A 13,058-nucleotide genomic window follows, 5' to 3' on the forward strand; every position below is an offset into this window, starting at 1 on the left:
CCAGCTACAGCGCGCCCAGCTACAGTGCGCCCAGCTACAGTGCGCCCAGCTCCTACAGCTCTTACAGTGCCCCCAGCTCTTACAGCGCCCCAAGCTCTTACAGCGCCCCCAGCTCTTACAGCGCCCCCAAGGGCCAGTACGATGACGTCATTGAGGCGCTCAAGCGCAGTCCCCTGATGCTGGAGGTCTCGCCCAACACCCGCGGCATCCAGGAGGCTTCCCGCCTGGTGAGTGGGCTGCGTCTCTTATGCGCGGCTGCAATCCGCTGTCACGTGTGTGGGTTAATCTCCCCCTGTATTCTGCCGCTTGCAACGTTGGACTGTTGCAGGCGGATTGGCAGCAGCACAGCACATGCCACATAAAACTCGCCGCCTGCCACAGTGGGCATCCGCTGTACTGCTGCTGGGTTCACGCTGCCAGCCGTCTCTTTATGTGTTGGTGTGCAACTCACAGCCCTTGCTGCCTCTCCGGTGCTCCCAAACGCAGTCTGAGGACCTGATCATCGGCGCCGCCGTGGTGCTGCTGCGCGAGCACGGCCTGTTTGATGCCAAGCAGATCCTGGCCCGCGACCTGTCCGTCCTGGTGCCCGCCGCCAAGACCGCCCAGGCCAACTGGGCTAGGGAGGAGGCTGAGCGCCAGGCTGAGCTGGCTGAGGCTGAGGCCCGCGCTGCGGCCGAGGCCGCCGGCGAGGAGTACATCCCCGGCACCGCCGCGGCTGCGTACTCTGCGCCCGAGCCCGCGTACTCGGCGCCCAGCTACAGCGCGCCCAGCTACGCTGCCCCCGCCCCCAGGGCGGCGCCGGCCGCCGTCGGCCCGGTTGCCCGCGTGCTCGCGGCGATCAAGGACAGCCCCCTGATGCTGGAGCTGCCCGCCAACGCCCGCGGCCTCGACGCGGTCGCCAAGCTGGACGACCCCATGATCAACGCGGCCTGCGTGCTGCTGATGCGCGTGGAGGGCATGTTCGATGCCAAGGAGATCCTGCGCAACGACGTCTCGGTGAGGATCTGGGGTTCCACCACTTGGGGGTTTGGGACGCCTTGTGCCCGTGAGTATGACGTTGATCCCCTGACCGATCGTATCCAGCTGCTGTCCGCCCTCTGAGCAGCACGCATCAACCTGGATGCGGGGGTTTGCATGTGCCGGCTCTGCTGCATCCGCAGTTTGGTGCACCGCCTGCTGCACTCTTGCGTTCACCATTTCTGACGAGATCTGAACTGCTTGCCTTCGTGCCCCCTCAGATCCTGCTGGATGTGGCCAAGGAGGTGGAGCGCATCGAGGCCGAGGAGGCCGCCGCCCGCGCTGCCGAGCTGGCCGAGGAGGAGGCCCGCCTGGCTGCCGAGGCCGCCGGCGAGGAGTACGTCCCCGGCTCCGCCACCGCGTCGTACTCGGCGCCCGCGGCGACCGCCTACGAGCCCGCGTACGCCGCGGCCGCGGCCGTCGCGTCCGCGGTCGGCGAGACCGCGCGCGTGCTGGACGCCCTCAGGCGCAGCCCCCTCAGCCTGGATCTGCCCGCCAACGCCCGCGGCCTGTCCACCCTCTCTTCCCTGGTGAGTTCGCACTGCCAGGGTTCCTTTGCAGGCGCGTGCGGCGCGGCTCGCTTTTTAGGGCCAAACGGCACCCTTCCTGCCCCCTCTTTGCATCCCAGCCGCCGCTGCTCCGCCCCAGTCAAAACCCCGCTGGTGCCTTTCCCGCCCCAACTCGACGCGCCCCTGCCACCGCGTCCGGCCCTCACCAACTCCCCTGCTGCACACGCATCCTTCTCGTCCCTCTTTCCCCAGTCCGACGAGCTGATCATCGCCTCCACCGTGCTGCTGATGCGCGTGGAGGGCATGTTCGACGCCAAGGAGATGATCAGGGAGGACGCCTCGGTGAGCGGCGCCGCTGCGAAGGAAGTTTTTCGGGTGCTTTTTGCGGGCCGAGCAGCGGCCTGGTTGAAAGGGTTCAAGCGGAGGCACGTCAACGGGGCTCGCTCAGATTTTGAGCTGAAGTGGAGAAGTATCAGACGGGTGGGACTGTGCAGCAGGCACAGTCCAACGGGGCGGTAGTCCGAGTGTGGTGTTGGGAGGGGTTCCTGGGCTCATAATGGGAGTTGGCCCTGGTTTTGTGTGGGTTTGAACCCTTCTTGGTGTGTGGCTGGAGTCCGAGGAGCCTCAGGCTTGGCACTGTGCCTGCCGGGACCAGACGGTCTTGTTGCGACATTGAGGGGCCTCCACCCTCCCAAATAGGGGCTGCACCGCTGCTGCCCTGCCTGCCAGCTGGGCCCCTTTTTCTTATTGTGAGCTCTGGCCCCATGTCTTCCAGCCCGCCAAACGCCAAACCCCCCGCCCCTTCCGCCTCGCAACCTCGTTCATATCTGCCCCTCAGATCCTGATCGACGTGTCCAAGGAGGTTGAGCGCATCGAGGCCGAGGAGGCCGCCATCCGCGCCGCCGAGCTGGCTGAGGAGGAGGCCCGCCTGGCCGCCGAGGCCGCCGGCGAGGAGTACGTCCCCGGCTCCGCCGCCGCCGCGCCCGCGTACGCCGCGCCCGCGTACGCCGCGCCCAGCTACAGCGCGCCCAGCTACTCCGCCCCCGCCCCCAAGGCGGCGACCGGCGCGGAGGCGCGTGTGCTGGCTGCCATCAAGAGCAGCCCCCTGATGCTGGAGCTCGGCCCGGGTGCGCCCGGCGTGGCGGCGCTGGCCAAGCTGGACGACGCCATGATCAACGCGGCCTGCGTGCTGCTGATGCGCGTGGAGGGCTTTGGTGACGCCAAGGCCCTGATCCAGCAGGACGCCTCGGTGCGCAGCCGGCTGGGGGTTTCGAAGTTGCTCTGCTCGCTTCAGCTCACAGGGTCGTGCGGGGTGGCGCCGCCGGCTGCCATCGGGCTCGTGCAGCCGCGCCCGCTCTACACAGGAGCGCTTTGCAGCTCCCTGGTTGCCCTCATTGCCCTCTTTGCCTCCCCTGCTACTTGCAGGCTGCATTCGCTCTTGTAGTCTGTTCCGCCGCGCGGGCGCCCGCTGTCCCTGAACACACCTCACCCGTCCCTCCCGCCTGCAACCTGGTTTGCATCTACCCCCCAGATCCTGATCGACGTGGCCAAGGAGGTTGAGCGCATCGAGGCCGAGGAGGCCGCCGAGCGCGCCGCCGAGCTCCGCGCCGCCGCCGAGGCCGAGGCCGCCGAGGCCGGCGCCGCGCTCGCCGCGGAGACGCAGTACTCTGCCACGCCCGCCTACAGCGCCCCCGCCCGCGCGGCCCCGGCCATCGGGGACGAGGCTCGCGTGATCGACGCGATCAAGCGCAGCCCCCTGATGCTGGAGCTCGCCCCCGGCGCGCGCGGCCTCAAGGCCGTGTCGTCGCTCGACGATGCGTTGATCGTCGCGTCGTGCGTGCTGCTGATGCGTGTGGAGGGCCTCTTTGACGCAAAGGAGCTGGTCAGGAGCGACGCCTCGGTGAGTGAGGCCGCCGCCGCTTTGCTGTGTGCACTGCTCTGCTTCCGAGGCACGCCGCGCAGGATTGCTCTGGCGGGGCCTTTTGGGGCTGGGTGGGTGGCGGGCTGCGTCTTGGCGCGGGTGCCTTGCTCGCGCCTCCTCCAGCGCGGCGGCTGGCAAGGGCCGTGCAGCGGTGGACGCGCGTGATCGCCACAGCATGTCTCGAGACTGCGAACGCTGCAGCGTGGCGGGCCTCACCCCTCACATGCAGCTCCTCACCGGCCCCCTCACTCTCATCCTGCTGCCCGCACCCCTCTGCTACTCCACCTCCCCCCAGATCCTGATCGACGTGTCGAAGGAGGTCGCCCGCATCGAGGCCGAGGAGGCCGCTGCCCGCGCCGCTGAGGAGGCTGCCGCCGCCGCCCTGGCCGAGGCCGAGGCCGCCGGCGAGGCCGTCAGCAGCGACGAGGACGTGGCGCACGTGGTGGACGCCATCAAGCGCAGCCCCCTGATGATGGACGTCCCCAGCACCACCGCGGGCCTGGCTGCCGTCGCTGGACTGGTAAGCAGCACAACCCGCGTTCGATCCCCGCTTTGACCGCCGATTTGACCGCTGGGTTGCAGCCGGACTTGGGGAGAGCGGGCCCGTCGCTTTGGGGTCTGGGCGCCGCGGGTGGCTAGGGGCAAGGGGCGGCTTTGGGGGTGGCTGGGGGTGCGGCCGACGCGGCCGCTGCCTGTCGCACCGGCCCCCCCGCCCCCAGCCACCCCGCGTCGGCCGGCTTGAGTGATTGCCAACAGGGCCTGATCCTTGGCGCGATCGCAGCACGATGACGACATCGTGGACGCCGTCCTGGTGGTGGTGCGTGAGCACGGCCTGCTGGACGCCAAGGACCTCATCCGCCAGGACGCCTCCATCCTGCGGTCGGCCTTCACCACCGTCCTCGCCCAGCGCGAGGCCGAGGCCGCCGAGCGCCGCGCCGCCGAGGCCGCGGCCGAGGCGGAGGAGCGCGAGCTGCTGACAGTCGGGTCCAGCAACGGCCGCTACTACTGAAGCGGCGGGCGCGGGCGCCCCTGATACCGCTGCGGTGATACGCGCGGTCGCGGTCGCGGTCGCGGTCGCGGTCGCGGTCGCGGTCGCGGTCGCGGTCACGCGCTGAGGAGGTGGGTTTTGCAGAGAAGAGAACCTCGCGTCTCGCGCTCCACATGCGGAGGCTGCGGCAGCGACGACCTTCCGGTCGGTTTTTTGGGGTGGTCAATTGCACCCAGAGCAGCAGTATGCGGGCGCCGCGAGGGATGACAGCCTATGGTGTCATTGGAGTGGCTGGGTGGTTCGGGATGGCGACGTCTGATGGATGTATTGAACACACACACCTATACACCACCTCAGGTGCAATCTAGAGCAACCAGCCACCCCACTCTCTCTCTCCTTTCCGTCTTGTTTCGGGACTTGGAATGAACCTATTGGGGTTCATGCGATGCCGCCACATTTTGACCCCCGTGCGGCGGCATACGAGTCACCCTTAGTCGAGAACTTGAGGCGCCTATTCGGCAGCCCCGTTGAGCTCTGTGCCAATCAGCACATCGAGTTCCGGTCACAACACTGCACCTGCCACACTGCACATATCAATCGTACAGCTTCCGTCTTTCCCCCTTTCTGCTTCTCTTTGGTGGTGTGTGAGAGTCGAAACGTGTAAATGGTTAGAATTGCATCTACTGTGGACATGGGATGCGAGGGATGTCGCGCTTTGATGCTGGGGGTGGAGAAGGGCAGGCTGTGTTGGTGCCAGTGTGGCATGCCTGGCGGTCCCAACGCAGGTGTGTCACAGGTCGTGGAGCTGGCACATGCATGCAGCGGGGCGGCCCTGAACTGCAGCACAGGCCACAGCCAGCGCTTGCAAGGTGGCGGATTGGCTGGCAGCACTGTAAAGTGTATCCCTGAGCAGAGGAAGTGCATTGCACAAGACGACTGCCACAGGCACCATGCTCATCCAAGGGCGAGGGGCGAAAAACAGCACCCACCGTCTGTGACTTGCATACCACAGTCAGAAGCGCGTAACGAACCTGCCTACTGTATGCTTGGCATGCAGACAAGCATAGTGTGGGCATCGTAGCCCTACCGTATACATCTGCGGTGGATGCAGATGCAGAATTTGTCCAGTGGTCAGGTAGTGACAACTTGGGTGACCCTGGTGCAACCACGCTGCTCTGACTCGGAACGCATCCGTCCAACGTGTTCAACAAAAAGTTATAAGCAAATCCTCTGTGCCTGAAGTCCGCGACGGCGCACACCGTTATGGATCTCGAGAGCCTGCTCTCGAGTCTCCCAGACAATGTGAAGCGCAAAATCGAGGTTCTCTCCACGCCAAATGCTACACCGCCAGCGTCGCGACCCGAGGCCAGCACTGACGAATTGCTGCGCGCTGTTGGCGACGCGCCTGCCCTGGTCGCGCACGCAGCACGAGCGGCCCCTTCAGCAGCACTCGTTGCTGGTTCGTATGGCACGTCGCCTCCACTCAGCATCACGCTGCCGCCTTTGCGGCAGGGGCGCGGCGCAGCTGTGCTGGATCGGGTCTTGGAGCCGTCTGCTGTGGCGGTGCGCCGCATTGCCGGGCCGCTGCGGATGCTGAAAATGGGTTAAACAAGGCGGCAGGCCGCCTGGCAGGCGGCAGGGACCCCATGCTGTCTACCATGGAAGGCGGTCACATGCATGCTGCAGCTGATGCGCGGCGACATGCGACCCCATGCCATGCAGCTTTCTCAAGCAGTCCCAGCCGACCAGGGCCGCGACCCCCGCATCTCGCGATCTCATGTGATGCGTCCTTACCCACCAGGCTGCCGCCAAAGAGGCTGAGGGCTGGCTGCGGCGCCGCGGCAAGCCCGCCGGCATGGGCACGGCGCTGTCGGGCGGCCGGTGGGTCAGCGGCGGCGCGCGCGGCGACGTGAACGCCTGGGTGACGCCGGCTGAGCTGGCAGAGGGTGGCTGCTCCCTGCTGGCGGCCATCGTGGAAGACCTCACGCAGCAGCTGAGGAGCCAATTCGCCGCCCAAGGGTGCGTATGGTGTTATGGAGTTTATAGAAAGGGTGCGTATGGGTTTGCAGACGGGTGCTGACTGTACTCGGGTGACGGCAGGGGGTGGTTTCGGAGAGTTTGCACAGAGGGGGCCCCGAAGGGCAGACTGGCGCAGCAGCAAGACGGGGTGGCCGCGCGGCGGCCGTCAGCCGCGCTCATATGGTCTTCCAGGGCGGCCGCGGCAGCCTTCCGGCGCGACAGGAGCCCGCGCGGGGCCGCAAACCCCTGCGACCGGGGACCCCCTGCCCGTTGCCCGCCGCAGCTATGACGTAAGCGGGCGCGCGAGCTTCCAGCTGGCATGCTATCCGGGAGGAGGCGCGCGATACGTGAGCTGCCATCTGTGGGTTGGTCTGGGGGCGCTGGTCGCTGGAATGGGGCCTCGGACGAGCCTTGAGCTTGGCAGCTTCAGAGCAGCTGCGTCAAACAGCGGGCGGGCGGCTCGACCCTCAAAATTCGGGCCGTGCGCCGCCGACACGCGCAGCTGGCAGCGCCAGCCCCCGGGGCCCTGCCCGCCCTGCCACCCACCGGTGGCCTGCGCACCCCTCCCCCTGCTCGCCCTATGCGTCGCGCAGGTGCGCCACGCGGACGCCTCTGGCAGCAGCCCAGGGCGCTGCATTACGGCCCTCCTCTACCTGAACCCCTCCGACTGGAACCCCCAGGTCGGTTTGGCTGCTTGATCCGTTTCAATGAATTCAAGCGTCATTTCGGTCACAAGCCGCAGCAGTGTCCTGGGGCCGTCAAGACGGCGCCATCGCAACAGTGTTCTGAGAAACACTCGCCGTTGCAGCGGCCCGCAGCGAGCGACCACCCGGCCCGCTGTCGAACCGCGGCCCCCTCCCGCGCAGGCTGACGGCGGCCAGCTGGCGCTGTACAATTACTCATCCATGGACGGCCCCCAAGGGCTCGGGTTCCTATCCGGCGAGCCGGCAGTTGTCATCGCCCCGCTCGGCGGACGGCTGGTGGTGTTCGAATCCCACCTGGAGCACGAGGTTTTGCCAGCTCACCGGGAGCGGTACTCGGTGACGGCCTGGCTGTACCGCGGTGACGCGAGCGCGGGCGGCGGTGCCGGGCGGAGTGTTGGCGAGGACCCCGGCGGCAGCGGCTATAGCGAAGATGGCGGAGCAGACGCGGCCGGCTGCGGGGGCGCCGCACAGGATGGGGTGGCCTGGCAATCGGCCCAGCGACCCTCGACGGCGGCGCCGCCACCACCGGCGGCAGTGAGGCAGGAGGGACTGGGCGCGGAGGAGGTGTGGCGGGGGCGCATCTTTGTGTCGATCCCTGCCTACCGCGATGCAGAGTGCGCCTGGACCCTCAAGGACCTTTTCTTGAAGGCAGACCACCCAGACCGCGTATTCGCGGGCGTCGCATGGCAGGTGAGCGGTGTGCAGGCGCGCTGTCACGGGTGCCGCGTGCGGGACAGCCGCGGCCGCCGCCGGGCGGCTGGCGCGTGGCAGAGTACGGCGTGCGACAAGCCTGGGGGGGGGGCTTGGGGTGCCGAGCACGACGCGCAGCTGGTTGCCGGCGCTGTGCGGGGCGGGGCGCGCACGGCCCGCGGGCGCCTTTGGGCTGTGCGGGGAGACGTCAACTCATCTAGTCGGCCGTGTGCACATGTGTGATTGCACGTCCTCATCAAGCACATCCTCATCAAGAATGATATTCACAGTTTCATATTGTGTCTTCGCCCCCACCTGTGGAAGGTGGTCCCAGGGGACGACGAGGACGCTCGCGCCGTCCGCATCGCCGGCGCCGCCGCCGCCGCGCGCTTCGCGCCGCAGTGCCGCTTCGCCCTGCTCGACGCGCGCCGCGCCGCGGGGCCCTGCGCGGCGCGCGCGGCGGCGGAGGCGCTGTGGCGGGGGGAGGAGTTCGTGCTACAGATCGACGCGCACATGCGGTGGGTGGACGCGCTCGGCGCGTTTCGACGTGCACCCCACCCTCAGGGGCCCGCCGGCAGGCCGAGAATGGCTGCCTCCGCCTGCTCTTGTCGTCAAGCCACTGGTCAGCTGTTAACACACACCAGCTGACCTGCGGTTTTGGCAGGCAGCCCTTGTCAAGCTGCTCGCCTCTGGCGCGCTGATGGACGCACACCCAAGCGGGCCACCGGCCGCAGGCGCGCGTGCACCCCCCACCCCAATCCGCAGGTTTGTGAGGGGCTGGGACGTGAAATGCATACAGCAGCTGCAGCGGGCAGAGGTGGCGTCTGCGGCCGGGCGGTGAGCAGGCGGCGTGCCCGCCAGAGTGTGTTTGGCGGGGTTGTCTCGCGCGGCGTGCGTTTCACGCGGCCGCCTGGCGCGTCTGAGGACCTGCATTCATGCTGCACGTTGTTTGCGCTCCACTTACTGCTTGGCTTCTTACAGAGGCCAAAAGCACTCCTGCTGCCCCTCCCTGTGCCCCTAAGTGCTCACCCCACGATCCGAATGCTGCCGTTGCCCAGAGCCGTCCTGAGCGCATATCCCCCGGGCTACGAGGGCGCCGGCGCGGCGGCGGCGGTCCCGGAGGACGCGCCTGCGACGGTCGTGGAGGCTTCCGGGTTCGATGCGGAAGGCATGCTGCGACTGAGGGGCAGGTGAGTGCCCGGCACCTTGCGTGAACAGAGCCGGGGCGGCTTGCCGCCCCGGCTGGCTTTGCGCCGCCTGGCCTGCAGAGCAGAGCAAAGTTAGGCGAGCTGGCTGGTGGCCGCAATGCCGCCCACTGCCCGAGCCGACCCAACCACTCCCATTGCCGCCACCACCCCGTCCAGACCCTTGCACCCTCTTGAGAGGGTGCGCAGAGCACCAGCAGCAGCACCACCAGCAGCACTAGCAGCACTAGAAGCCACAGCAGCAGCGACAGCAGAAGCAACAGACCCACCAGCAACAACTTCAACAGCAGCAGCAGCAGCAGCAGCAGCAGCAGCAGCAGCAGCAGCAGCAGCAGCAGCAGCGCAACCACTAGCAGCAACAGCAGCAGCAACAGCAGCAGGACCACCAGCGTCAGGACCACCAGCAACAGCAGCGACAGCACAATCACCAAAACCAGAACCAACACCAGAAGCAGCAACAGCACCAGCACCAGTATCAGGACCACCAGCAGCACCAGCAGCAGCAGCGCCAGAATCAAAGCAAGCAGCACCAGCAGCAGCACCAGCAGCAGCAGCAGCAGCAGCAGCAGCAGCAGCAGCAGCAGCAGCAGCGCCGCTCCCCGCCCGCTTTTGGGCCGCGGGGTTCAGCTTCTCCCGCGCCTCCCTCCTGCGCGACGCCCCCTACTGCCCGCTGCTGCGCCACCTGTTCTTCGGGGAGGAGGCCTACCAGCTGGCGCGCCTGTGGACGCGCGGATATGACGTGTTCGCGCCGGCCGCACCGCTGGCATTTCACCAATGGGAGCGCGGCGCGCGGGCGGCGTCATACCAAGGGGATGGACGGGTGAGGGGGCAAGGGGGGCGAGGGAGGCGGCAGATGGGAGGGCGGAAGGGTTTGGGGGCGAGGAGGGGGCGGTGGGCTTGCGGCGTAAGGCTGCGGAGAGGCTTGGCTTGGGTCCAGTGGGCTGAAGGGTCGCCTGTTCGGGTCGGGAGTTCCGGGGGCGTCGGTTGCCCCGCCATCGCTGACGGCGGCGCACGCTTGCTCCTGCACGGCGTCGCCGCAGGTGGTGGCGGCGGAGCGCGCCGAGGCCCAGGCGCGCGTGCTGCGCGTGTTGGGCTCGGCGGGCCCCGCGCCGGCGGGCGGGGCGTCCGCAGGGCGGCAGCAGGGGCCGAGCGGCGGCGGCGTGGGTCGGAGCTGTGCGGGTGCGGGTGCGGGGGACGGGTCTGGCGCCGACGCCGCGTGCTGGGAGCCTGGGGGCATTTGGGGCCTGGGGCTGGAGCGCACACTGCAGGAGTTGGAGCAGCATTGTGGCGTGCGGTTCGCCGAGCGGCGTATTATGTAACCTACGCAAACAAGTTCCTGGGAGTGTTACAGCATGACTGCGTCTTCTGGCAGAAAGCCGCCTAAAGGATCGGTCTCAGCTGGGACCGCAGCAGGCAGTCCGTTGGGTTGTGGCTGACCAATGGTGCAAGGGGTGAGACCCGGATGATATGCTGGGCTGGTGGTTAGGCCAACGAGCGCACGATCGCCCATCAAAAATTCTTTCACACTAGCATAGTCGCTGAATCTCAGGGGTGCGACGTATGGTACCGTAGCGGGTCACACTGCAACGGGCATGAAGGATGCACAAGTGACCCAAAGGTGCAGGTGCGAATGCGCTCAAACCCACAATCGGCCTTCTGGCTATCGAAAGAGCAACGAGAATATCTCAATTTCGGTTTTCAGTCGTTTTCGACACTCTGCACCGCACCCTTGTCTCGTGTCGGTCTCCGCGCCAGAGTTCACCAACCAGCCGCCCCGCACAGGGATCCCGCGAGGATCGCCGTTCATTGAAACCTTCACATGTCTCTCAACAGCCCCGGGAACGTGCCGCTGGGTCACGCGGGCAACGTGGCGTCGCCCGCTGAGGCGGTGCGAGGCCCACTGCCCGTGGCCGCAGCGATCGTGGCAGGAGCGGGAGGCCTCGTCCCCACGCAGAAACTGGACGTTCCACATTGGGTGAGCGACGCCATCCAATCTGCAACACTCATCACCGCTCGACTCGGCCCAGCACTACATCGATCCACGCCCGAGTTGTGTGCCCCGCCCTGGTGCGCCCCACACTTGAGGCACCCAGCCACCCCCGCTCACCCACCGCCCTCAGGCAGTGGACTATTCGGCAGGCGCGGTGGCGGGCATGGCATGCGTGGCGGTGAGCTGCTGCTGGCGGTCTCACAGCCAGCGCTTTGAAGCCTGCGAGTGCGTTTCATCGGTTGGGCTTTCCCGCCTAATAACCGGCAGCTGGCCCGATCCTGTGGCAGTCCACTTGCGCAGGCCCCTCCTCACACACCCCCAGTCCAACCCTGTGTTGACGCACCGTAGGTGGGACAACCCTGGGACTCCATAAAAGTCCGACTGCAGTCCGGCAGCGGCCCCCCTCAGGGAGCCTGGCACTGCCTGGCGACCACGCTGCGCAAGGAGGGGGTGAGCGCGCGTTGGGGCAGTTTCAACCGCGGACTCATGCAGCACAGTGCAGGCTTGGCTAGAGATCAGCTTGCGCCACCCGCTCCGCCTTGCGCACTACGCTGGCAGCCCGAGGTCGCTGTCCGCTCTCGGCACCAGCGCCGACCTGAGGGCCGCCCTCCGCACGCGCCTGGCCCTGTCAACTCCGAATTCATCTAGTTGAGAGGCGTGTACCTCGGCCTCAGCCCGCGGCTACTGGGCGGCGCCGCAGAGGCTGCCGTGCTCATGGGCGTCTACCAGGCCGCCATGGCTGCCCTCAGCGCACCGCGCGCCGATGCCAGCACGTCGGTTGGGCCGCAGTCGTCGCAGGACAGCGGAAGCGGGGGCGGCGGCGCTGGCGAGCGGGGGTGGCTGCGGCTGGCACAGGAGCCGGTGCCGGAGGCGGCGGCGGCGCCGATCGCAGGCGGGATCGCGGGCGCCGCGGTGTCGCTGGTGCTGGGGCCGTCGGAGCTCATAAAGGCGAGGCCCTGCGCGCGCAGCCAGCTGTGCCCTTGCTTTCGGGCGCCTGGGCGGTCGGGAAGCGACGAGATTGCGGCCGTCGGGCGTGCGTGAGAGGGCTCGGGGCGGCCATGACTGATGGGCAGCTGTTTGTGGTATGAGTCAGATGTCACAGGTTGGCCTGGAGGCTCAGCCGCGGCAAACTTGAATGCGGCTCAGGCCCAATCAATCCCCCCAGACTGCCGCTGCGTGCTGAGCCTTGCGGCATCGGCCTCTCTCGCCGTACCCATTTCAAAACGCAGTGTCGCATGCAGCTCGCGACCACCGACCCCGCCCACGCCTACCGGGGCCCGCTGCACTGCCTGCGGCGCCTGCTAGCGGCGGAGGGCGTCGCGGGGCTGGCGCGCGGCATGGGGCCGACGATGGCGCGGGAGGTGCGCGGCTGAGCGCGTGGTGTCGTGTGCGTGCTGGGAGCATGTGCATTGTGCTGGGAGCTTGCATTGTGCTGGGAGCTTGCATTGTGCTGGAGTTGGCCAGTCACAGCTGTGTAAATAGCCCAGCACAAATTAGGCTCCGTGCTTTTCGGGATCCCACCGTACGCACGAATGCAGTGACAAAACATCACGCCCTGACTCAGGGCATCAGTAGCTCCAAACGTCTGATGCGCGTAAATCACACTCCTGGCGCACACCTTCCCCCTGGCTTCGCTGTTCTCTTGGCGCCCCTCCTGCTCTCTTCAGATCCCCGGCAACGTGGTCTACTTCAGTGCTTGTGAGATTACGGCGGCACGCCCAGCGCACGCCTGTGGCACGACGCACCCCTGGCGCACCCGCCGCCGACCCGCGCTTTTGTTTCACTGCCCCGCTCAAAGCTGTTGGCATTGGCGGCGCCGCCTGTCTCCCCCACCCCCCTCTAATTCAACCCCACTACCTCTCACCCCTCATGGTATCTCTCACGCAATCCCTAATCCATCACCGTGCCCCGGTTCTCTCTCATTTGGTCACATTCACTCTCACCGTCTCGGGCCCACAGACCAGGCGCTGCGGCAGGTCCTGCCCGGGAAGCTTCCAGAGGGCGGCAGCGGCGGG

General features: G+C 67.4%; 2 protein-coding genes across 2 annotated transcripts; both read left to right on the top strand.

Annotated features, from left to right (window-relative positions):
- Nucleotides 1-176: 176 nt before the first annotated feature.
- Nucleotides 177-4,456, top strand: MNEG_1836 (hypothetical protein; the record flags this gene model as incomplete). The annotated part of the gene is made up of 8 exons (XM_014049681.1): nt 177-227; nt 487-996; nt 1,239-1,547; nt 1,779-1,868; nt 2,365-2,775; nt 3,058-3,426; nt 3,743-3,967; nt 4,229-4,456. 8 exons carry the CDS (start codon nt 177-179, stop codon nt 4,454-4,456), a joined length of 2,193 nt encoding a protein of 730 aa, XP_013905135.1.
- Nucleotides 4,457-6,290: 1,834 nt separating this feature from the next.
- On the top strand, nt 6,291-10,372 carry MNEG_1837 (putative Egl nine; the record flags this gene model as incomplete). Its single annotated transcript, XM_014049682.1, has 9 exons — nt 6,291-6,454; nt 6,738-6,801; nt 7,048-7,134; nt 7,321-7,848; nt 8,251-8,366; nt 8,614-8,685; nt 8,907-9,038; nt 9,681-9,873; nt 10,094-10,372. The coding sequence occupies 9 exons, from the start codon at nt 6,291-6,293 to the stop codon at nt 10,370-10,372; spliced, it is 1,635 nt and encodes a 544-aa protein (XP_013905136.1).
- Nucleotides 10,373-13,058: the final 2,686 nt, after the last annotated feature.

Source organism: Monoraphidium neglectum, assembly GCF_000611645.1.
Source record: "Monoraphidium neglectum strain SAG 48.87 unplaced genomic scaffold scaffold00193, whole genome shotgun sequence".
NCBI classification, from domain to species: Eukaryota; Viridiplantae; Chlorophyta; class Chlorophyceae; order Sphaeropleales; family Selenastraceae; genus Monoraphidium; species Monoraphidium neglectum.